Source organism: Strix uralensis, chromosome 1 (genome assembly GCF_047716275.1).
Source record: "Strix uralensis isolate ZFMK-TIS-50842 chromosome 1, bStrUra1, whole genome shotgun sequence".
Taxonomy (NCBI): domain Eukaryota; kingdom Metazoa; phylum Chordata; class Aves; order Strigiformes; family Strigidae; genus Strix; species Strix uralensis.
Genome location: NC_133972.1, coordinates 22,404,500 through 22,429,562, shown reverse-complemented (window position 1 = coordinate 22,429,562; position 25,063 = coordinate 22,404,500). Strand labels below are relative to the sequence as shown.

The 25,063-nt window shown below is 43.6% G+C and overlaps 1 protein-coding gene across 2 annotated transcripts; it reads left to right on the top strand.

Annotated features, from left to right (window-relative positions):
- The first annotated feature begins 261 nt into the window (after nucleotides 1-261).
- CTNNB1 (catenin beta 1) lies at nucleotides 262-23,594 on the top strand. Of its 2 annotated transcripts, XM_074859245.1 has the most exons (16): nucleotides 273-691; nucleotides 15,059-15,119; nucleotides 15,606-15,833; nucleotides 15,955-16,208; nucleotides 16,298-16,536; nucleotides 16,623-16,824; nucleotides 17,150-17,294; nucleotides 17,740-17,843; nucleotides 17,932-18,270; nucleotides 18,523-18,681; nucleotides 19,657-19,776; nucleotides 19,919-20,069; nucleotides 20,162-20,283; nucleotides 21,500-21,560; nucleotides 22,311-22,531; nucleotides 22,821-23,594. In XM_074859245.1, exons 2-15 carry the CDS (start codon nucleotides 15,107-15,109, stop codon nucleotides 22,517-22,519), a joined length of 2,346 nt encoding a protein of 781 aa, XP_074715346.1. In that variant the 5' UTR covers nucleotides 273-691; nucleotides 15,059-15,106; the 3' UTR covers nucleotides 22,520-22,531; nucleotides 22,821-23,594. The 2 variants fall into 2 exon arrangements, with proteins under 2 accessions (XP_074715356.1, XP_074715346.1); XM_074859255.1 differs by lacking the exon at nucleotides 22,311-22,531 and having other exon boundaries at nucleotides 262-691.
- Nucleotides 23,595-25,063: the final 1,469 nt, after the last annotated feature.

Genomic DNA, 25,063 nt, shown 5'->3' with positions numbered 1-25,063 from the left:
CCCTCCCCCGCCGCCTCTACTCCACCCGCAGGCAGCAACTTCTCTCCCAGCCGGGAACTCGGACCCCGCTTCCCCACCTCCGGAATAAGGTGTGTCCGCTGACCGCCCGCCCGCCCCTCACGCCGCCGCTCCCCTCCAGCCCCCTCCTCCTCCTCCTCCTCCTCCACCGCCCCGGCCCGGCCCGACCCGGCCCGGCCCGGCCCTGCCTCCCCCCGCCGCGCCGCTGCCGCCACGGCCTTCCCCCCGCTCGCGGCCGCTTCCCGCCGCTGCTGCTCTCTGTCTCCCTCCGCCCTGGGAGCCGGGCACTATTTCTCCTCCCCCTGCCCTGTGCGCTGGGTGCCTGTGGAATGCTGCGCGCTGGGCCCGGCCGCGGCGGCAGGATACAGCCGAGCCCGCCGCTCGCTATAAGAACCTCCTTGTGAGCGACGCCATTTTAAGCCTCTCGCTCGGTTCAGCGGTGGGAGCAGCAGCGGCGGCGCTCGGGGCAAGGGGGGAACTAACACCGCCGCCCCGTTCAGTCGCCACCCGGGAGGCAGCGGTGGGGCCGCCGCTGTAAGCAAAGAACCGAGCGAGAAGGAGGAAGCGGCGGCGGGGGAACAAGGAAGGAAAGACGGACCGGACCGGGATCGCCCGGGCGGCAGCAGCAGCAGCCGGAGCCCGGGGGAACGCTGCGCTCTCGCCTCCCTGCAACGTTAGTGCCACTTTCTCCGGCGGGAACTTGGGGCGAGCCCGGGCCGGGCCCCCTCCCTCAGCGGCCGCCGGTGCCCCGGGGCGGGCGGGAGCGGGCGCTGCGTCCCGCGGCCGTTGGGGGGTCCAGGGTGTGCCCGGCGCCGAGGCGGGAAGGACGGGGCCGGAGGGGGCAGGGGGCGCTGCCTGGGTGGGAGAGGGGGAGGGGGGGGACAGGAAAGGAGGCGAGGGCTCTTGTTTTGGGAGGTCCGGACAGCTGCGTGGTTGCAGGAGGCGGCAGCTGCGGCTCCCGAGGTGTCTCTTGGGAAGCTGGTCCTGGGGCGAGGGGGTGGCTGCTCGGCGCTGCAGGAGGAGGCGAGTCCCCGCCGCCCGGGTTTCCCTGGGTCTGCTCCCGGTTGTGTTTGCAGCCGAGGCCGGAGCACTTCGTGCCTCTTTTTTTTTTCTTTCCTTTCAGGGTGGGGGGAGGTACTGACTCTCCGGTGGGCTGCAGATCACGGTTGGCGATAGGAGGGAGAAGAGAGCAGGGGAGGGTTTATTTCTGCCGAATATAATTAACTAATCACGGCCACCGCAGTCAGCGGGAGATAACTAATTTGTTGCCTTTCGGTCTTAGTTGCATGCGTATTTGCTGGAGAGGTTATGCTTCTTGGTGTCACCGAAATGAAGCTCCCCGGAGCTGGGAGCAATCAAATTAAGTTTTTAACACCCACGTTGCCAGTCTTGTAGCGAGTGACTTGGGACCGGAGCAGTGTGGGGCTCGCATGCTGCGAGGGGAAGCGCCTGCTGCTTTCCGTGGCCGACCGGGGCGGCGACGGCGGCTCCAGCCTCCCAAACTAACGCACTTCTGAGGTCTGGGAAGCAACTTGCTGTTACTCCCAGTAGGATACAGGGCATTTATTTCTGATTTCCCGCGGAACAGGGAGCTCCAGACGTGTTGGCTTTTTTGTTGGTTTTGTTTTGTTGGGTTTTTTTCCCCCCGAAGAGCTTAGTTCATCTCTGTCTGGTGCATGATTAGCTGCTCCTGGAACAGCGAGGTTTCTTAAATCTAGCAAAACCTTAAATTCTTCCCTAGCTAAAACTTGATATAGGACGTCAGCGGCTGCTTTTTGAATCCCTTCCCAAAAACCTCTGCTGAAGATTATCCCTTCTGGGAAGAAAGGACAGGCTGTGAAGGTACTATGGGCAACTTATGACTGTAGGAATAGCAGTGTTGATCTTTGTAATCAGCTACTTCTTGATCTCTTTTCTCATGGAGCAGCCATTGTTCTGACATTCTGTATATTCCAGACATCTGTGGTCCTCCCATCCCCCAAAGTATGCAAGTGGTGAATGGAAAGAGGCTGGGCTGGTATGCTGAGGTCGATGGACGGAAATCAAGGAGGGGTTTTGGTAAAACTGGATCTTTATGTGCTGAGACTATAGTAAAGGCGAAGACGAGAAAACTACCTGAAAGAGTATTGGGGTTTTCTTGATATTAAGTTTAGACACACCAGAGAGTGACTTACCAGTTACGATTTTGCATCTGAATGACAAAAAGGTACTGCTGCAAGGCTTTAAAACAGCACAAAGGGCGAAATTTACTGGTGTTTATTGGGCCAAGTTATAATGGGAATTTCAGTAACTGACAATCCGGGAACCTAATGATAATCTTGCACTTTTAATAAAAAGGTGCTGACAGCTGCAGGTATGTGGCCACTGTGTCGATTTCCTAATGGTTGGTATTGTTGAAAATGAGACTACTTAGATGTTCAGGCAAGGCTTCAAGTCTCTCTAAATTCAGCCATTCAGTATAAAATCATATCGAGTGTCTTGTCGTTCTGGGGTTGTTCTAAAGAAGTGTCATATTTGCTTGGCTATTAGTTCAGTATTTTCTGTTCAGGTATAATTTGATATGCGTGGGAACGTTCATGTTGGTCTGCATGGCTGATCATTTTGAAGTGTCTAGGGGAGAAATAAGTAAAAACATGTTGATGGAAAGGACTGTGCAATGCACAATAGCTTCTAAAAGCAAGGATTTAATACAAAGTAAAGCTTGATTGAAAAAGTCAGTTTGTCCAATGTTGTGTTACAGCCTTAGTAAAACGAGCTTCCTTTTTCTTGCCTGAGCAATAAATAGGCTGGGCTTCTTGCCTGATGTATAGTCTCCTGTGAACACTGGCGTTTTGCTGTGACTACCTGGTGTGTCAGTAACTGACTTATCAAATCTTGGCCATGAAACCTCGCTGCCCTTCAGGTTTCTTTGTGAAACTGTTGGTCTTTCATGATTAACATCACCAAAAACTCAAGTTTAACTCTGCAGAACATAATACTTCAGAAAGTTAATTCAGATGTAAAGGCAAGTTAGTACTGGTGGCCTTCTAAACTAATTTTGTGCTATTTTGAGGGGTAGAAAGGGAAGTAGCAAGAATGGGTCAGGAAACATGGCTATTCTAAGTTTCAGTCTTATAAACTGAAGTCTGAATGTACAGTCTGAAACTCCTGGGTAAGGATGTTTCCACAAAATATTGTTTAGTAGGCAGACTGGTGTGCAAATACAGCAGTAATCAAACTCACTCATGTTAATTCGTAGTTAAAGCTGGTAATGCAGGGGTTGTGGTGATCATGCAGTTGCCTGCAGCAAAACGTGTTCTGTGACTCTGATAGACTGCATACCATGGCAGGAAAATCAGGACTGACCTTACTTATCTTGAATATCGTACTTCACAAAGCCTGATAAAACTTTGTGAGGAGCTGTGCAGGCGGTTGGGACTTGCTCTTGGGTCCTCACAGCACACGTCTGCAAGCTCTTGAGTCCTCCTCCTTGCTGGGTGACTGTGTGGTAACTTAGAAATGGCACCGCATTAACTTGCAAAATTCTGCAAACTCCTTGGCAGTCAGTATTGCTTGTGACTTTTCTTGTCTCTTTAGATAAAACGATTATCCTGGTCAGATGGGCAGGGCAGTATTGTTGACTTTCTAGTTCAGCATTGGAAAACTTGTTTTGGGCTTCTTTGATGTTATGCACCAACTGAATTGGTTAGACTTGCCAACACAAGGTAGCCTGACAGTGGTTAGCTTTTAATATCCAATTCTGGCACTTGATTCCAAGGTAAAACTAGCTGTAGTATGGGATCAGGGTTTAGCCCAAGAGGGTAATGTCTTAATATGCTAGTGTTGTGTTGCCTCTCCTGAGAAGAAAGGAGCTAGGAAAGTTTTTTGCACTGACAAGTAACTTCAAGTGCAAGGGGTAGAACTAATGGAAGTCTTATTCTGCAATTTTTGTTGTCTGGAACACCAAACTGACAAGGTGAGCAGGTGAAATGTGTAGCTCAACCTGCCCTCACGAATCTATTAACTTGATTTGATGTGAAAGCAAATGTGTTCTATGCTTCTGTTGGCTTTGGGAAGCATGGGTGCAGACATTGCTTTACAGCTTTTGTTACAGAAGAACTTTTTGTTAATGTTCCAGTTTGCTTTAGGAAATGAGGTACACTGGCTGGATTAGTATTGCAGAAGTAAAGTACTTGCTGTATTACTCAATGCTAAATCAACTCTGGAGCCTTGTTTAAGGAATAAATTACCTTAAAGGTTGAAAGAGTTAATCTAGCATTCTAGGTCGCTGCTTTTAAAAAGGTAGTATGAGCTAGCTGGATCTTACTGGAGTTGGCAAATGCACAGTGTGCACTGTAAGTATATTTTCTGGAACTAGCATTTCTAGGTTGACTTACTGTGCTAAATAACTTGTATAAATTGGAGTGGAGAAGTTTGCCAACTCTGCAGCAACTGTAGCACATAGTTCTGTATTGTCCTGGCAACAATTCAGGTGCCCTCCAGTGGCCAGAAACCTTAACATCCTAAAGGTGCTGATAAATGCTGTTGCCTTGTCAGTTTGCCTTAATTAAAAGTGAGTTGAAGAAACATCTTACAGTGTCAGGCTTCATTAGCATGTTTGTTGCTTAAACAGTACTTTTTGGAGTGTTGGTATGCCTTATTGTAAATACATAGTTATTCTGACAGACAAGCAAAGGCAGCCACTTTCAGATTCATAAATATTTCATTAGTGTCAGTTATGACTAATCACTCTGGTTTCTTAAACCATGGAGATTAATGTTTAGCATCCATGTTAGCGGCTGGCTACATGGTTGCAGCCTGAGAAGAAACTAGGTTATGGTTAGATACTTCTTGGTTTGGAAGGGAGGTTGTTTGCAAAATTGTTGCAGTAGAGTGGAAGTGAATGTTTTAAGTTCTAGCCAGGCAGGTGGGAAAGATACTTCTGTAATACAGTGGCTGTCAACCTTCTTGTTAGTGATGTATGCCATCATGATAAATGATTGCAGAACCATTAAGTATCTCTTTGAAACTCAAAACTAAATGGGCAGGAAGCTTGAGGACTGGCAGTAGTTTGTTGCTGAGTTTTAGTGTGAAATGAAACGTATAATATTTGTCGAAGTTCTCGTAGGTTATCTTTAAATGGTCATGATGGCAGCTTTTTTGTATGTGGGTGGCTAGGTAAGACTAAAGAATGATGTTTTGATCCTGCCTACTGTCATCTGCTACAGACATCTTACTCAAAGATGTCCAAAAGCTACGAATCGGTGCAAGTTTTAGGACAGTACTGCTGGCAGACTGAACCTTAGATAGAAACACTAGCTCATCCCTGAGAAAGGCAGGAGGAGTATGCATAATGTAAATACCTATCTATGTCCTGCGAGTACGAGGGGGTAACTTTCTAAGCTGTGATAATAAAACTGCTCTTAATGTTTTGCCCATCCATGAAGATATTCAAACATAATGAATGCTGGGTGAAACCCTAACTGGAAATGCTTACGACCAAAAGATCTCAGAGTAAATCCATTGCTGAACAGAAATGAGTTAGTAACTGTTTTGAGGTTACTTGCATGAGTTGGTGGTTAGTTGGTCAAAACAATTAAGACATAAGAGTAATTGAGTTGATAATGTCTTTATGAACCTAATGGAAGTTCATAAACTTGAAACTGTCATACCAGTCCTTTAATACAGAGCTGCAAACTGCTGTCAAAGGGTTGATATGTACATTATGTGGAGACAATTATTACTTTTGTTCGCAAGTTGGATGTGTAACACCTGATTAGTGGTTGAAGCAGTTCCTCACATATCTTAAATGTAAAGATTATCATCATCTCCTCTCTTGGACAGTGAAGAAGGATACATAGGTACTTGGAGCCAGTCTTGACGACTGAAGTGATAGATTTTGCAAGTGTTGCAGTACACTTGCCAGCTCTCTTAAGCCATTACTCTCAAACATGATCTGATAATTTCTGTCAGCTTGAGCACAGCTGCTGCTTATAGCTCTTGGAAATAACCAGAGATTTCTATAGAGGACAAACAAATACGCAGTGCAGAAAGTGTAGCTCTCCTTGAGAAGATCCCTTTGTTTTATTTGCAGAGCTTGTTAGAAGCTGCTGGTTTACTTGCCCATGACTTTGAATGTAAAGGATTGTGTTGACAGACCTCCTGCAACTCCTCAATGTTTTTCTAAGTCAAGGGCAAAATAATTGTGCTGTGGATCCAAAGACTTTAACTTCTCTGAAGTGACAAGATCCAGTGCTGTGAGATTTCAGCTACTACAGTGTAAGTATGCTCTTAAGTACGGGACTATGTGAAAAGGTGTTGTATGTCCAGCCTTAGGCTCTGGCCAGCATCAAACAAAATTCTGTAGGGCACTACAGACAGCTTAAAGAAATTATGGTGGTAGGTAACTGCTCCCAAGTACCTTTTACCTTTTGACTTCTCTAGGTGTCCTATCAGTATGTAATTTCCACCAAAGTTTCTCTAAAATGTCTGTCCTAAAGAGTGGAGTACTGTGCATCAAAGGTATTAACCTTTATATGATATTGACAGCTTCATTTTTGGGGAGGCTTCCTGTCAGGTTCTAAAGTTTGAAAGCTCATCTCTTAGAATGATCATGCAGATCAGTGCCTAGGTGAACTTTACTTGTTCTGAATTGCCCTGCAGGTTCGCAACGTTTTATAGGTCAGTTATCCAGTATTTGATGGCTGGCAGTGGCTCTTGGACCGATGTCAACTGTTGCTTTATTGAAACTTTTAATGGGTTGTTTTTAAAAGGGCACTTAAACCTTAGTACCTGTGAAGACCCTGACTAATTGCACAAGCTGTTCGTGCCTAAATGCTGTGTTAGTTGCTCAAAGCACTGTGTGTGTGATGCTCAATGCCTGCAGCCGAAAGATATCCCATCTGGCAGTGAAAGCTCACCAAGTCTTTCTGATACATTCTGTTACCCGAACTTTTGGTCAGTGGCTAAAGTTGCTGTTCAGTGATCGATTAAAACTACTTATGTTCTGGGTGGCGTTCTGAGTTTAGTGTGAGCAAACCGAAACGTGGCTGTTGCTACACTTACATTATAGTCTCAGCTGCACTTGAAACTTAATGAGTTGTCACAGTTGATCATTTGGCAAGCTGGCTAGGAAGTGTGATTCTTTACTAGCCTGCTGTCCCATTTGGGAGGAAGGGGAGGGTAAAACATGTGGGTGTCCTGTAGTATCAGGACACTCTGTAGTGCTCCAATCCTAATGGAAGTGAAGTGTGGTAGAATGTAGCTTTACAGCTGTGTTGTAAAGTTCTTGTGGCCCCTTTCCCTCCCCTCTGCCATGTGTGCTTAAGGCTGCATGGATTCAAAGATGAGCCTTGAATTTTCTGACCTTATAACCCAAGTCTTTCCTTCGCTAGACATTGTTTTGAGGAATAAATCTGCTTTTAATCCAGCTAACCCAATGCTTAAGTCTAGTCAAGACTACCAGATGCCTGCACTTCAGTTCCATTAAGCAGTTGTAATCAACTTAGAGAAGTCTAGCAAGAACAGAAATATTTGCATGCTGTTTGCTTTAGGTAATGAGCATGTGAATAGAAACTCTGCTCTGTGCTCTTAATTGGTCTTAGATTGCTGAGATGACTGAAAATAGACAGGCATAACACTTTATTTTGTGATGTGGCATCAAGTGAACTCTTACAAAAAAACCTTACAAAAGCTCGTGTAGGAAGGCTTTTCTGCCTTGGTTATGGACAGGAATTTTTAGATAATTTAGAACAATTGATTTAATAACAAACTGGGATGCCTGAAGGATAAAAGAAATAATAAAATAGGAATGAAGCAGCAAAAAACAGTGGCTAAAAGCAGAGGTAACTTGGAGTGAACATTGGCAGATCTGTGTGTGCTGTCAAATACCCCTCTTCCGCTTTAATTTTGTGGATTATCTGAACTAGTTTGTTGCCTCTTTCAGGGTGTATTATTTAAAGCTTGGAAGTTGCAACCTGTTAGCCTTTGAGGTCAGTAAAGCAGATACTGTTCAGGCCTCTTAATTTCCTAGTGTTTGATAGGGGAAACGGATCTTAGACTTTCAGGTCTTGTTAAAAGATTTTTCCAGAACAACTTAAGACTGTTGTATATTCTGGGTTCAGAGTCGAACTTATTGTGATCTGATTATCTAAATCTAAAAATAGAACATATTGCTGTTTGCAAGACATCTTGTACCTTTCTGCAGGCACCAGTAGAATGCATTGTCTGAAGTATTTGGTCTTGGATAAATTTGAGTTCGATGGATTACATAGGATATTGAGTTTATCACTGAAGTGAAGTATTCTTGCTTTAGTGGTTGGAGGGAATGATGTTAAGCAAATGTTGCTTGAAGAAATGACCAGAGCAGTTGTCATGAGTTAAAAGTTTACAAATGAGTTTGTTCTGTTGCAGTCTAGGATCAGAAGCTGGATTTCAGCTTGGGTTTGTGGTGTGGTGTGCAGGTTGAGATTACTGGTAGCTCTTTGTTTTTAGTAGAACTACTGAAATAGTTGGTTTGCTGTATCTTGGAACAACACTGAAATATAGTAGTGCTGCTCTATCTCTTGCCATGGCCTTTCTTTTGAGGTGGTAGTGAAGGCTACAGATGAGTGTTTCTATCATCTAACCCAAAAGAAGATAGAAATGCTTAAGCTGTGGAAACCCATGGGTCTTTTTCCTTTTAGAGTTGGCTGTATGCTTTGACTTGTTTCCTTTTGATGTTACATACTGTATAAGTTACTTCCATTTTCTTAGGATATCTTCAGATGGCCTATGACAAGATATTTTTACCCAGCATTAAATATCAGCCTGCTGAAACCAGAAGGAAGCCTGACATTAATATGAAAAACATGAAGTTTTACATTCTGATTCCTGGTATAGATAAGGTGAACCCTAACTTTACTGTCTCTAAAAATATCCAAGTGGCCCATTGCTTTGTTTAATGTGATAACTTACAGCCCTAAAGCAATATTTGAGAGCCAGTTTTCAATGAGTTTCATAGTAGTCTTTGTCCATCCAGGTCCTTAAACTGCTGGTGTCAGGAGGGATTTGAAAAATTGAATTTCTTAATCCAGAAGTCACTGCTGGTGAGTGACTAATTTCACAATAATCAAGGCCCTCTAATGCTTGCATAGAACTTCAAAATAATCTCCATTCACTGCATACAGCTGTTCCTTTCAGAGTGGGCAAGGTGACAGAACTGCAAATGCTGCTACTTTAGACAGAATATGGGAATGCTGCGCAGTACTTGCTTTGTGGATATGGAATGTATTTAAGGAAAACTGTTGTATGTAATCCTGTGTAGTACCTCTGTACAAGAAGAATTAAAAATTTTTAAAATGTAAGTCTTCAGAGTGAAACTCAAGCATGTTATCTGTTCCTACTTTGAAATAAAGTATCTTCTGTTCATTGTGTAAGAAAAATCGTAAACACCAACTGTCATTCCTACAGCAAGCTTTTAAAATCCCTTAACACACAACACAAACTGGACTTTCAGGACTTCTTACCAATCTTACAGAACCATTTGATACATGAAGGGCCTTCAAAATTATGTACAATTTACACCAGAGCTCAGTAGAAGCCAGATAAAAATCCTCAAAGTTAAGTTTTGGAATATCTGGGAGGATATGGGAGAAGAGGACTTTATCCCCATTTGGATAAGGAATAATTAGAAGTTATACAGAAGATTTCTGTTGGTAAAAATTCTTGAACTTGTTTAACCTTTGAAGATACAAAATGAAAGTTTCCTAAATTGAGACCTACGAGGCAAATGACAATCATTTTAACTTCCCAGGTTATCTTGCTTTGTAATCCAAAAGTTAGAATTATTTAAGTTAGAAATTGAATGCAAATACCCTGGATCATTACTCTTCACAAGTACCATCCTTATTTTCATCTGTGGATAGGCAATCTATAAATCAGTTCTTATAGGTCACCTGTAACTTCTCCTTACTTTCTATCATATTGTAGCTGCCACATTTTCTTCAGCTAGACTAAGACTTTTGACTTTTCTTTTTTTAAAAAAAATAGGCAGGTATAAACTGATTCTAAGCTTCCATCTTTGAAGGAAGAAAAATAACTCTGCTTCTTTTAGGCTTCCTGTTAATCAGTTTAGTGCTCCTAATGAATATAAAAGTGACTATCTCAGTTAGATCATGTCTTCATAAGACTAAAAGCAGTAGAAGTAGCTTTGCCTGTTGCCAGAGTGCTTATATCTGTGGGGTAGGTTAGACCAAAGATTGCTTAAGGAGACAGGTCAGCCACTCATGCCTGACAGAACTTGTATACCATGAAAGCTTCTTTGAAGTTTCCATTATTGGTATTGTCTTACTTAAGATGATTCCCCCTCACTGCACCACCACCACCCCCCACTGCTTCCTTTTCTAGAAAAGAGTAGCAACTTCCAGGATAAGATCAAAGGATTTTTTTAAAATTTAAAAATCCTTAATTGAATGTATTTCCCACAACCTCCAATTGGAAACTAAGGTTAATTAGGAAGCTTCTTCTACATTAAGTTGTTCCTGTGACCCAAGAACAGAGATAGGAGTACTGTAGTTATCTGGTGTTATTAGTTGTGGGACTGGTGTTGCCTGTATATTTTGGCTACTGACTCTTCGTAAAGCAGATACACCAGCAGCATCACTGGCAGGCAGTTGCCCGAAACAAGACCAATTATAAAACTAGACCCAAAGAGTGCTTCCAGTACCACCTTGGTTGCAGTAACTTTGGAGCACAGGGAGAAAATTTATTTTCCCAGTACATGTACTTCTCATCACTTGTATGTAGATGATACGTGTTTTTAACTGCTGTAACTGTCACAAGAAGATTAAGATCTGCTTGTTCTATGTAAGAAAATGTCTCATTTGGCACTGATGGTTAATTTAAAGATGCGGTTGCTTGGCCTGTCCTAGATGAGACAGATGTATGAAGACTTGGTCAGTAGACATGTTCCCTTTAAATAGATCATAATGATTGGATGTATTGGTCTTGATTTCTCATACAGGGTTTAATAACATGCTCCTCTCAAGCAAAAGATTTCTGTAAGACTTGCAGACTTGAAGTTTGACTTGCTTTACAAAGGGGAGGGGATCTGCTTATCAGATCAGTTGGGTGTAATGTGAGTCAATCTTAATGAAGAGATTGTATTAAGGTTAAGGTAGTAATCTTGAAAGAAGATGGACACATTTTTATTTAATGTAAGCTGCAAATATGAGCTGTTTTGGAGGCTAACGAACTGATTTAGCTGACAGTGAAAATGGGTTTATCCTAGATAAACTGCAGCAGAGGTGCAAATGTGCTGTAGTCTTTGTATACCAGGCAGGTAAAACTCAGGTCGATATTCAGCACCCTAGATAGGCTATTCTTATAGTTCTTGTCCTCTGTAAGACAGAGTAGAAGGAAACAATTCATTGTGCTCTGTGTCCTGATGGAGTTTAACTATTTTAGAAAAAAAAAAAAAGGTTTTAGCGAAGCTGTTCAGAATTATTTTTCAGATTTGAGAAGTGCTATAGGCTTGACTTCCTTGGCATGTGTCTAACTCTTCAAAATCAAAAGTTAATACCTAAGTTTTATTCATGATCAAAGTATTCCTTTGAAAACCAAGAAATTTGAATTATCTTCTGTAGTAACTTGAAATTATTAGCTCATAAGCCTGCTGAGCTTGCAGAACTGTTTTTTCTCAGTTTTTTAGAATTCAAATTCAAGGATGGGACTGATGGTACACAATACAGTCTAGCACAATGTCTTGCATTGCTCTTCATTTGAGGAATTTAATACATATTTTTAAAAACCCAATCTCCATTAAAACCCTAGGAAATGAACAGTCCCATAACTCCTGGCAGTACATCCATATGAACTTCTGTATAACGTGACATTTATCAAAATTCAGACTTGACTTCCAAGCACCAGGTAGTCCTTAAGAATAGTGAGGCTTACAGAAGCTTGCTGTTATGCTAAAGTTTGTAAAGTATACTGAGTCTTTCTGGCTCTTCCTGATGTTTAAGGTCTGTATTACTGACCTTGACAATGCAATGTTACTAGCCATGTGTCCTCCAATAAATTTGAACAGGAGCTCGATTTAAAGGAGCTGGTATATGCTTCATGGTTGAAGACTACAAGTTTAATTATCCTAGCAGTTTGTGTTTTGGTGTGGTTTTTTTTTTTCCTTTTGTTTACACTCTGCCACCACTTCACCCCCACCCTGCATGTATTGACCCAGTTTCTGTCAGGAAAATGAACAGCATGAACATTTGTACCTAGGCTGGGGTTGGTGCTCCCTGTGTATGTGTAGCGGTTAACCTTGTCAGTGACACACAGGAAGACAAAGTCCAGCAGCTTGTCTGGACTCAGTTCACACCCTTGTAAAATGAGAAGAGAATGGGAAGGAAAACATGGGAGAATGTTCGGTTATGGAAACCCTAAAACCAAACAGAACGTACCCCTTTTCCCTGGCTACCTTTGGTCTGCAGTTATTTTTAACTCTTAGGATTAAAACCAATTTCCCATCTAAATAAAAAACTGCTCCCTGGAATTACCGGGGGGTTGCAGGTATATGAAATGCAGATTAGGATGTTAGGAACTTGCAGGTGCAGCTACCAGGCTGATCTAAGGTCAGCATTTCAAAGACTGAGTATCTGACTGATGATGCAGTTCTTGACACTTAATCAGTGTTCTTCATTGCTATTTTGTAGATGTTCTTCAGCTTTATTTTGGAATAGTGTTGCAATTCAGTGGCTAGTCTGGTCTGTTGGATTATACCTAATGGTACAGCTACTCTTCTGATCTCTTAAGGCTGCTGAAACAATTGTGTCTGAGTGCAGTTGCTGTAAGCCAGCTGCCCTCATTTGTGCAGAATTCCAACAGTGGAAGGAAATCATAAACATTGTTCCCAAGCCCTATATTGCATATTTGCATCTAAGGTGGTAGTAAACATCTCAAAGCATAGTCAGTGCTCTTGACTGGTTTGACTACCAGTATGTTAACATCAAAACTAGTTTGGTGATCGTTTTTATTAGTAGCATCCTGAGAGGAGGAGAGAGGAGAGGTTACAATCAAAATAATCTTCTTTTGTGCTAAGCATATTGGTAATTGGGTATAGCGGCTAGTTCTTGCCCAGTTCTCTATTGGAAATGTTGCATGTGACTTACACTGAGGGCTACAGGGAGCAAAGATACAATTTTACTTTTGGTGCTATTCTACTTCTTTCTGTTTGGAAGGTGTTAGTAGGGCTGACAAAGTAATGTGCAAGACCTGCAGGGAGCTATCAAGCTTTTGTATAGGCATTTCCTCCAACTCAGCTACCCAGGAGAATTTTTGTATTAATGGTGAACTGACAGCATGATGTAGTTTTTCCTTCCCCTTACCACTGCTACTCCTAAACCCCTAACAGCATGTTGGAAGAATCCAGTGTTCAAGGACTGAAAAAAAAATGTATTGTCAGTGCATCCTCCATGCAGACTGTGAGGAGTAGACTCGGCTAGTTTGTTCCAGGCTGTGGAGTAGGACCAGTTTAGGGACCTAAGTGTTTCCAACTGCACTTACTGCATGTTGTGTTATGTCTTAAATCAGCTCAAGGCCACTTATCTGCTGCAGATGCAGATCTACTGTCCATTTTAAAAGAGCCAGGGAGGGATTGCTGCCAAAAGTTGTGAGGAGTGCAGAGTCAGGACAAACGGCACTGGCATTTGTACAGCAAAGTAACGAGGTTGCTCAGGAGCTGTTGGAGTATCCTGCAGCTGGCTCAGAGACAGTGAAATACAAGATTGCCTCAGAGTTGCCTAACCTATTCAGTGAGACTTTTAAAAAACTGGAGGCCTGTCTTCTGTTTAATTATCATTTTCTAAAAGGTGCTGCTGAAGGAAACTCTTAAACTGGGAAATCTGTCTTTACACAAATATAGCATCAAATGGACTTTGTTCTCCTGACACAGTACTGCAAACCTGTCCTTTAAAGAGATTAGTGGCTTGCCTTTACTTCATTGTCTAGGAATGTTTTGATCAGCATAGCTCTAACACCTAGCGGCACATTGAAAGCTGATTGCTGGAAGAGATGGTTTTGTTCACTGCACTAGTTACCACTACAAATGTTTCTGCTTGGCTAGCTCCCAGAATAGGCTGTCACCAGCTCTGTGTCTGCTGAAAACAATGGTGGACTGTGGGGGGAAGGGGAGTAAATGAAATAAAAGTATGACAGTTTTGAGTGACCCGTTGTGAAGCTGTGGCCTCGAATTTCTCTTTCTGGGTTGTTAGTGAAGAGACAGCTACAGATTTATGGTACAAATACTTCCGTACTGCTTGGTGATATCAAATGGAGGTGTATACTGAAGATTCTGTTAGGGCTTTTGATTGTATTTCAGCCTCCTGCCCCCAATTATCTTGGCTTTCTGTGGAAAAAAAAAGTGAGTTTGGTGACTTAATGTATGCAACTGAAGGAGATCATTTGTTTATAAGGCTAGTTCAATTTTCAGTTTAACTTCAAGGAAAGAGTATTTTGTGTAGGAAGAAACCTTTCTTACGGTACAGGAAAGGAGTAAAGAGGAGGTTCAATTACAATTCTTTAGGTAGTCTTTGTACCACTGAAATAATAGCAGCCTGCCTTAAACAGTCATTTCAGCTTTCCCAATGAAAATATATATTGTAGCCCTGTATCTAGTGGTTTTGCTAGTATTTGTCTTTGAGGTAAATGAGGAAGTCTGATATTTAGCCCTTGTCTTTGTGGCATGTCTAACCTGTGGAATTTAATGTCTGGATGCCATCTTATGCAAGGATAGTGAAGTAAAAAATGGCTTTATCATGGTCAGTCTTCAATTCTTTTCCTCTTGTAGCTTTTAAGTGGAGAATATATCTTACATATAGTCTTCCAGAAAAAGTCTGGGTGACACATCTCATTCTTTTGCATCTCTGTCCATGGGGGTTTGCTAATTAGCATTTGAATATACTCACTGTAGTAATGAAATGGCAAGACGTCAGAAGTCTTAGTTTGCAATTCTGGTGTTCAAATATGAAATCCTGTCTTACTAGCTCTGATTAGTGTTTAATTAAGTTCTTACCTTGCTCTTTTTTAGGGTCTCTGAAAGGTAGCAGGAAAGAGTTCTGGGAGCACAAGAAGGACCATGGCAACCCAAGGTATATAGCGCATTACAATTCCTGTTACTAGAATCTAGTAGTTCTAGTAAAGAGCAGTTAAACTGGCTCCTTACTCCACTTTTTTAACCTTAAGTCACTTGAATAATGTCTGCTCTGCTACAGTCATTAATACTTTACACTGGAACTCAAACCTGCAAACGAGTTTGTCATTGTAAACATTTTGGGTCCCCTGAGTACAGTCAAGTACCTAATCATTGTATGTGGAAAGGGGAGCCTTTAAGCAGTAGACTAAAATGGTCACAGTAGTGGTGATTGCTCTGCCTGTTGGTTGGGTTTATAGATGTCTGCACTGGTTTGACATAAAGCCTCCATTTAAAACTGCTGTCTCACTTGCAGTGATACCTCTGCTGGGTTGAGGTAGTTGTTTATAACAGTTTATTTTTGTTTAAAATCTGTGTCATCTCTCGAAGGATTAATGCATGCTGGAGTAATTGAACTGAATTGTTCAACAACGATTTCTTACAGCTGACTTGATGGAGTTGGATATGGCAATGGAGCCAGACAGAAAAGCAGCAGTCAGTCATTGGCAGCAGCAGTCATACCTGGACTCTGGTATCCATTCCGGTGCCACAACAACTGCTCCCTCCTTGAGTGGCAAGGGAAATCCTGAAGAGGAAGATGTGGACACGACACAAGTGCTGTACGAGTGGGAGCAGGGCTTCTCTCAGTCCTTTACCCAGGAGCAAGTTGCTGGTAAGGCCTTTTCTATTACATCGGTTTGCTTAACAATACAGAAACCTAAATACTGAGTACCAGTCTAGAAGATGAGCTTTTTATTCCTAGTTCGAGGTAACGATTTGACCTTGTTTTTCAGACATTGATGGCCAGTATGCAATGACTAGAGCTCAGAGAGTGCGTGCAGCTATGTTCCCTGAAACACTGGATGAAGGAATGCAAATCCCATCCACGCAGTTTGATGCTGCTCATCCAACTAATGTGCAACGCCTGGCTGAGCCATCCCAGATGTTAAAACATGCTGTTGTTAATTTGATAAACTACCAAGATGATGCTGAACTTGCAACTCGTGCAATCCCAGAACTGACCAAACTGTTGAATGATGAGGACCAGGTAAGCATTTTCTTTGTCTCGGTGTAGCTTGCTTGTGGGGCTTCTTCAATGACCTTAAAACTAAAAGCTTTCTTCAAATATTTCTCTAGGTGGTGGTGAACAAGGCTGCAGTTATGGTTCATCAGTTATCCAAAAAGGAAGCGTCTCGCCATGCTATTATGAGATCTCCCCAAATGGTATCTGCTATTGTACGTACCATGCAAAATACAAATGATGTGGAAACAGCCCGTTGTACTGCAGGTACACTACACAATCTCTCGCATCACCGTGAAGGCTTGTTGGCAATCTTCAAATCAGGAGGCATCCCTGCTTTGGTTAAAATGCTTGGGTATGTGGACTACTAGGATGGTACTTGTGTTTTTCAGTTGGCACTGGTAGGTGCAGGTACTCATGAGGTTTTTTTTCTTTCTGTAGGTCCCCAGTGGACTCTGTGCTGTTCTATGCTATTACAACTCTTCACAATCTCCTGTTACATCAGGAAGGAGCCAAAATGGCTGTCCGTCTAGCTGGTGGGCTGCAGAAAATGGTTGCCTTGCTGAACAAGACGAACGTCAAATTCTTGGCCATCACAACGGACTGCCTTCAGATTTTAGCATATGGCAATCAAGAAAGTAAGGTAAGTGCCTCTGCTATTTCAGCACTTAAAACAAGCAAGCCTGCTGTGAATGACCTAACAGTTCCTGTGTACTGACCTTCTTATTCTGAATCTTCAGCTGGTTGGGCTTTTGCCAGTCAGTCCTGACCCTGCAAGAGGTGAGGGACGCAAAATTACTTTGCAGAAATGCAGTCATGCTTATAGTGAGACTGCAAAACTTGCAGACTGCACCAGCTGATGTGAACAGTTTTTTAGAGAGCTGCAACTATGATGTGTGTAAGCCAGCAACAATTACTGCCTACTGACATGCGCAGGAAGTGACAATGTTATCTTTGCTGTCTCACAGCTGATTATTCTGGCAAGTGGTGGACCCCAGGCTCTAGTAAACATAATGAGGACCTATACCTATGAGAAACTATTGTGGACCACAAGTAGGGTGCTGAAGGTGTTGTCAGTCTGCTCCAGCAACAAACCCGCTATTGTTGAGGCTGGTAAGTACCTTGTACCCATGATAACTTAAAAAGCTAGACAGTGCTTCAGGATCAGTACATTCCACACAAGAACAGAAACTGCCAGCATCAAAAATGGAATTTGGGTCAGTTCTTCAGTCCGTAGCTAGTTTATATACAGAAATATAAAAGGCAGTCTGTTTTAAGTAAGTCTACTGTGTTGATAGCTGGGTGGCGTAGTGGCTGAGCATTGTCAGAATGGTCCCCTTAGAATACTCATACATTTAAAAGGCCCAGTGTCACAAAGAGGATCTCAGTGTTTTTTTCTCTGGGATGAAGGGTTAGGGCCTAGCCATATTATGATACTAATGCCAAGAAAGATCCAGAAGCTTGTGAGATACGCACTAGGACTTAGGGGAGGAGAAGGATGCAACTGTTCGCAAGATGAGCGTCTGAGTAATGGTGTCAAATCTGTACCGTCTTCTAGGTGGGATGCAAGCTCTGGGACTCCACCTCACAGATCCAAGCCAGCGTCTTGTCCAGAACTGTCTCTGGACTCTGAGAAATCTGTCAGATGCTGCAACAAAGCAGGTAAATGGCTCTTCTAAGGGATCAGGATCAAAAGCCAACACAGTGGAAGAGGAGAGAGACTAAATTTTTCTTCCCTCCTTTTTTGCAGGAGGGCATGGAGGGCCTTCTAGGAACTCTTGTTCAGCTTCTAGGATCAGATGATATTAATGTTGTGACTTGTGCTGCTGGCATCCTTTCTAACCTTACCTGCAACAATTACAAGAACAAGATGATGGTGTGCCAGGTTGGTGGCATTGAGGCTCTTGTGCGCACAGTTCTTCGGGCTGGAGACAGGGAAGACATCACAGAACCTGCTATTTGTGCGCTCCGTCACCTCACCAGCAGACATCAAGAAGCTGAGATGGCTCAAAATGCAGTACGTCTCCATTACGGACTCCCAGTGGTGGTTAAACTCTTGCACCCACCGTCACACTGGCCTTTGATCAAGGTAGGGAATAGTTAACAACTTCCAGTGCTGAAAACTGGTGCTTTTTTTTTAATGTAGCTTTAACTGTGAAAAATACTTTCCAAGGTGTTGAGGAAAGTAATTTGACTGATGGGAAAGTTGCTTCAATTGAGGAACTTCATGTTGTTTCTTAGAGATTTAAGCATTTGGGATCAACTGATTAAAAAAAGAAATTGCTAACAGCGAGCCCGCCAGTGACGCTCTCTTACTCCCCACCCCCTTCCTTAACTGCAGGCTACCGTTGGTTTGATCCGTAACCTGGCGCTCTGTCCTGCAAACCATGCCCCGCTGCGCGAGCAGGGGGCTATTCCAAGGCTAGTTCAGTTGCTGGTTAGAGCACATCAGGATACCCAGCGACGTACTTCTATGGGTGGAACACAACAGCAGTTTGTGGTAAGTGGCCACCACAAACTGAAGTTACGTGTAAAACTCGCCTCTCAAACTCCTTGTTTTGTCAGTGTGCCTCAGCCATGTGTTGTTAGGTCTAAGTAGCTGTTGTCCTACCATTTGCTCTAATTCATGTTACTCTCTTGGCGTGCCGATAATTCTGTCTTGGCAGACCTGCAAGTTTTCCTTAAGTAAACAAGAATGCCAGAACTTCAGTTCTTATTTTACTCAGAACCTCTTGAGCATTTAATTCTGACTGATCTAGATCACAGAAATGCTGTTTTTGCCTACCCTGGCAAGGCAGGTAGTTCTCTACCAGGAAACCAGAACTGCCTCATCCTTCTCTCAAGTATGGCTTTAAGAATGCTATCACAGTTTATTGTGTATTTTCAAGGGTGCTTAGAGCTGTAAAAGTACTGGGCAGTTGTACAGACTCCATACTTGTTACCTGTTTAGGTACCAGGTCAGCATGGCAAGATCAGTCTTGATTTTTTTTCCCCGTTAAACACATCAATAGAGGGGAAGTCGCCTTAGCATGGGCAAGTGGAAGCAGCAGTACCTACTAGTACAGGAGCGTAGGTAATACTTGCAGAGGCAGGAGGGGGCCTCTTCGTTACTGATAGCTACTGTTTCATACTTAGTGAACTGCCAAGCTACTCCAGCTTGGGGGAGAAGAGCTGGTGTTGTCAGCCATGAAGTTCATAATGAACCGAAATAAAAATGAGAACAGGGGGAGGAGTTCCACTGAGATGCTTCACTTACTGAATTTAGTTGGATAAACCGGGCCGACGCCTGGCAGGGATGTTAAGTTTGAAGGCCAGCAGCAGATAGTGGCTATGAGCTCTGCTGGGGGAAGGGGGCACAATGTGGGGGACAAGTTTGGTTGATTTGTTGACAGGGTGAACAGCTTTTTGACGGTCATTTTAGAAGACAGCACACAACATCTCAAGTTCCAAAAATGCTTTTTCTTTCCCTAACTAGGAGGGCGTGCGTATGGAAGAAATTGTCGAGGGCTGCACTGGAGCCCTGCATATTCTTGCACGTGATGTTCATAATCGAATCGTAATCAGGGGTCTAAATACCATTCCACTATTTGTGCAGGTAAGAGCAAGCTCAAGACAGTGCTGTGGTACGTACCAGGAAAACGGCTCCTGTGCTTCCTTGGTAGCACTGGTAACTAAGATTGTGGTGAAGAGCTTGTTTCAATAGAAGAGCTAAAGAAACCCTTGTGTTTTGGTTGCAGTTGTTGTACTCTCCCATTGAGAATATCCAGAGAGTAGCTGCAGGTGTACTTTGTGAACTGGCTCAAGACAAGGAAGCAGCTGAAGCAATTGAAGCTGAAGGTGCAACTGCCCCTTTAACAGAACTGCTTCATTCTAGGAATGAGGGTGTTGGTGAGTGAACTTAAAAGACAGGTTTTGTACTCGTCTTAGAAAAGTTGCTGTAATACGCAACCTCTACTAAAATCACTCTTTCCTTTTGATAGCAACATACGCAGCTGCAGTGCTGTTCAGAATGTCTGAGGACAAACCACAAGACTATAAGAAGCGGCTTTCGGTTGAATTGACGAGCTCTCTGTTCCGGACTGAGCCAATGGCTTGGAACGAGGTGAGTTGTGTCTCCTGTATTAATGGTTCCTTGGGGAGACCTTATGTCCAAGTCCTCCCCTCCTTCCAGTAGTGAAGTGTAGATGCCATCAGGGATACAGGTCCAGCTTTAGACATAGCTGTGCCTTCTTTACCCTCTCTGCATGTTGAGGTTCAGTGAGCCTGTGGCAAGCAGCCTTAGAGCTGCTTCTTCCCTTGCAGATAGGAGGAGACCGTTCTTTACTGCTGCTAAAGTTTATAATTCTCATTATGTTTGTTAGTGTGCAAAGCTGTATAGAAGGACTTTGTACATTTCTGTGCTGCTTGTCAGAACCTAATGAACTCTGAATGCGAAAATGGAGGCATGAGTGGTACGAGGGAAGCATAAACGTAAAACACAGACTGTGAGGCTTCTATCGAGCATAGGATGTAGGACTAATGATCTTGGGTTGGGGTGCAACTTGTGCTCTCCTTAAAATTGAGCTTTCAGACTTGAATATGTTTGCAGGCTGATTTTATCACACATTGCCTTTTTTCATGCTTAAAGGGGCTACACAGTGATTTGAGACTGAAAACAATCTGTGTGCATGGGGTAGAGGGAAGGTTTCACTAAGTGGCTGTCTTCCCCCAGATTCTTAAGATTCAGGAGCCTAGCTTGTCTTATCTTGTATGTACATACTAAATAAAGGACAGTAGCCCTTGATTTGTACTATTTCAATGCTTACTTTTCTGTTTTCCTGAAATCTGTATCTACCACAGTAATGTGGGGAAAAAAGAAAAAGTTAAAATGGAGTATCTTTTTGAGATTGGAGTTAGGCAATTGCACTACAGAGAGGTGCTTACTTCTGTAATGGGACGAAGTGGGAGAGGTCCCTTCAGAACTCCTAAAAGCTCTGTTGCTGGCTCGGGAGTCTCCGAACAGCTGACGTGCAGGAGGTGGGCAGGTGTACCTGCGGAGGAGTGTGCCTAGACCCGCCACGTCTTTCTCATTCCCAAACAGAGCCCTCTTTCCAGTGATCTCTGGATTCCTGTACCTCAGTCTGGCTGTTACTGGATGCAGATGCTTAGATAAAAAGGTGCTTCACGTTCACAGAAGTACCATGCTGCAGCGCTCACTGCAGAACTGTTGCTAAAAAGGGATCTGGGGCAAGCTTCAAAACTTTTTAACCTCAGAATTACTAGTGCTGGCCCAAAGACCTGATGTTAAAACTGTTTTGTAACTTTTTGTGTACGTCTAGACAGCAGACCTCGGACTTGATATTGGTGCCCAGGGAGAACCTCTTGGATACCGCCCAGATGGTATGTCTCTTCTGTTCCCCTTGACTAAAGTTGGATGAAGTCAAGTCATAGATTTTAAAGGAGAACTGCAAATGAGTGAAGAGTGAATTACTCTTCAGCAAGGTATTGCAAATGGACAGGCAGATGGGGAACTGCCAGTTCAAATAACCAGTTTCTGCAACACCAGTGGCAGCACTGAAATGGGAGCTGCCTGAACGTGCAGAACTGGTGTCTCTTGTCTGAGCCTTTGTGGGAGAATCTCCCGCTGAGCTGTTGTTTCCAGAAATCTTTAACATTCTTTACAAATGGACTTGACAATTCCAATAGCACAGTTTTTCTTTAAAACAAAAAAGCTGGTATTGAATGTATTAGTCTGTAAGTGTCTATAGACTTGAACGCAAGCCTATCCCTAAGGATTCTAAGCTATTTTTGACTAGTCTTTCAGAAGCAAGTCTACAGTCTTGGAGCCTGGTTTTGCTGCAGTATTGTTGAATTTTAGAACTGTTGATTGTGCAGACTAATGGCTTGGCTGGAATCTGCTCGTGCTTCTGACTGCAGTGTGCTTTGTCTGCAGAATCATACTGGAAGGCTGTTTCGAACAATGGAATAGCCATTAAGGGCAGGCAACAGATTGTTTTGAACTTGGCTGAACTAGAAAAAAGTTAGATGGCTACCAAGATCTTCTCACACACTGATACTTGCAGCTTCTGATGCATCTAACATCTGTTAACATTATGCTTTTTTTCCCTCTGCCACCTTTAACTTTCTTAGATCCTAGCTACCGTTCTTTCCACTCTGGCGGATACGGTCAGGATGCCTTGGGTATGGACCCTATGATGGAACATGAAATGGGTGGCCACCACCCTGGTGCTGACTACCCAGTTGATGGTCTGCCAGATCTTGGCCATGCCCAGGACCTTATGGATGGGCTGCCTCCAGGTGACAGTAATCAGTTGGCCTGGTTCGATACTGACCTGTAAATCATCCTTTAGGTAAGAAGCTCCAACCTTGAATTTACAAACAAAAGAAAAAGAGAAAAACAGGTGACTGGACTGAGGACTTGGTTGGCAGGGAGGGATTGGCTCCTTTGGGTCCCAGTGTGCCAGAAGAGTGAATAAACGCTCTGGAAACACGCGATCAGTACACTCCAAACTGACTTCTGCCGTGAAGTGTGGAAGTAATTAACTGTAATGTCTTGTGCACTGGCTTCACGCAGTCTTAATGTGTGAAATCAGCCCTTTACTTGGGAACGCTGACACCTGGTTTTTTTTCTCTTTGCAGCTGTATCATCTGAATGAACTTGCATTGATTGGCCTGTAGAGTTGCTGAGAGGGCTCGAGGGGTGGGCTAGTATCTCAGAAAGTGCCTGACACACTAACCAAGCTGAGTTTCCTATGGGAACAATTGAAGTAAACTTTTTGTTCTGGTCCTTTTTGGTCGAGGAGTAATAATACAAATGGATTTTGGGAGTGATTCAAGAAACGAAGAATGCACAAGAATGAATTGCAAGATGGAATTTATCAAACCCTAGCCTTGCTTGTTAAAAATTTATTATTTTTTTTAAATCTCTGTAATGGTACTGACCTTGCTTGCTTTGGAAGTAGCCTTTCTTTTCGCAGTAATTGTTGTTAGTTTTTTTTAAAGTCTCTCGTAGTATTAAGTTATAGTGAATATGCTACAGCAGTTTCTAATTTTTAAGGATTGAGTAAAGGTGTAGAACACTAATTCATAATCGCTCTAACTGTATTCTGAATAAAGTGTAACATTGTGTAGCCTTTTTGTATAAAAAACTAGACAAATAGAAATGGTCCAATTAGTTTCCTTTTTAATATGCTTAAAATAAGCAGGTGGATCTATTTCATGTTTTTGATCAAAAACTTTATCTGGGATATGTCTGGGTAGGGGCCAGTAAGAACTGTTTATTTGGAACCTTGTATTGGACAGTTTACCAGTTGCCTTTTATCCCAAAGTTATTGTAGCCTGCTGTGATACAGATGCTTCATGAGAAAAATGCAGTTATAAAATGGTTCAAAATTAAAGTAAAATTTTAATTCACTCTGTGTCAGATTATTTCAGATCATAAAGTGGAGTTGTGTGTTAACAAGCTGTCTGAAAATTGGCCTGGCACTGCACAACAACTTCAGTACTTGAGAGGAGGAGGCCAAGAACCATTTACCTCTTTCATCCCCGTAGAGCCCCACGTCCTAAAGCCAGAGGTTTCCCCCCACGCTCCTCTGCGGCACCGCTCCTGCCCTGGGCCCACTGCCCCTACGCTCTGCCAGCTCCCTCAGCAGGGACAGGGACAGCCAGAGGGGAGGCAGCTGCCCGGTCTGCCTGCCCTGCGCTTGCTTCTGGGCTTCAAAAAGGGGGAGTGGCTCTTGCTTCAGCTCCCTCCAGACATGCGCTGTCGCTGGGGTTGGGTGAGGACCCTTTGCTGACAAACCTGCAGCTGGTTCAGTAGCTTAAAGCCATTTTCAGGTGTCCTCAGTCGTCAGTCACGGTGTGAGCTATGACCTGCCTGTAGCTGACCTCTGAGGCAGCACCGCTGTGGCTGGAAGCCGGGAAGGCGGTTCTTCAGCTGCCACCTAATTCATCTGCGTGGCACGGCTGGCACCTGCCTCTGCCGAGAGCCAGCGCTCCTGGGCAGCAGTTTGCTGGCGGGAGAGCAGAGGAGGTCTTGGCGGCAAAGGACCATGGCTGGAGTTGGGATCCCAAGATGCTGATTGCTGAACAAAACTACAGCCTGGCGCCTCTTTTGCTTGTGGAGCAAAGGCACTGCTGCCCCTGCAGAGGGGAGCACCTCACCCAGGAATTCAGCTTTGTTCCTCTCAGCCACACCGGTACTATAAAACACCAAATAATAGCTACCACTTAGCTCTTCCCCATTTCTAGTGACTCTGGCCCTAATTCCAGCTGTTGAGCTATGAAAAACCGGTATTTAAAGTCATGTAAGAAAACAATTCCTGTAAAAGGTAGAAGGTGAAATCAGTTTGTTCACCAAGGGGTTTCCTTGCTCCACAGACTGGGGAACTGGCTGCCCAAGAGCAGGCTGGTAGAAGCAACTCTCAGCACAGCACCTGCCTGTGGCAGGAGCACGCAGTGGCTGCTTTGAAAGACGAACCTTAAGGAAGAAGCGGTCGTAGCACCAGACCTAGCTCTGCTCTGCTCGCTCGGCGCACAGGGAGCAGAATTTAATTCTTTACACACTGTAGCACCTGCTAGCTCTAGAGGACCCTTCCTAGAGCACCAACTCTTACCAGGGATAAATGACAAGCTGCCAGGCTCATAGTCTCGCCCATTTTCAAAGAGGAGCTCCAGCCAGGAGTGTTGGCAGCTGAGAATGACACCTCCAGAGCAGCTGAAGCTGTGCAGTGCTAGGCAACAGAGGGGCACACAGTCTCACAAAAAAAGCCCACACTACTGGGTAAAAAACCTGGTAAATCTGTCATGCGTACGTGCCACATAGACACACACAGCCTCTGGGATCGCAGGCCTTGGTTCTGGTTGTGCGAGATGAAGAATAT

Excerpts from the sequence above, each read along its gene's own strand:
- CTNNB1 (XM_074859245.1), top strand. Across the intron at positions 16,209-16,297 it reads TGTTGAATGATGAGGACCAG|GTGGTGGTGAACAAGGCTGC; the intron begins GTAAGCATTTTC and ends ATATTTCTCTAG. Across the intron at positions 20,284-21,499 it reads AGCCAATGGCTTGGAACGAG|ACAGCAGACCTCGGACTTGA; the intron begins GTGAGTTGTGTC and ends GTGTACGTCTAG.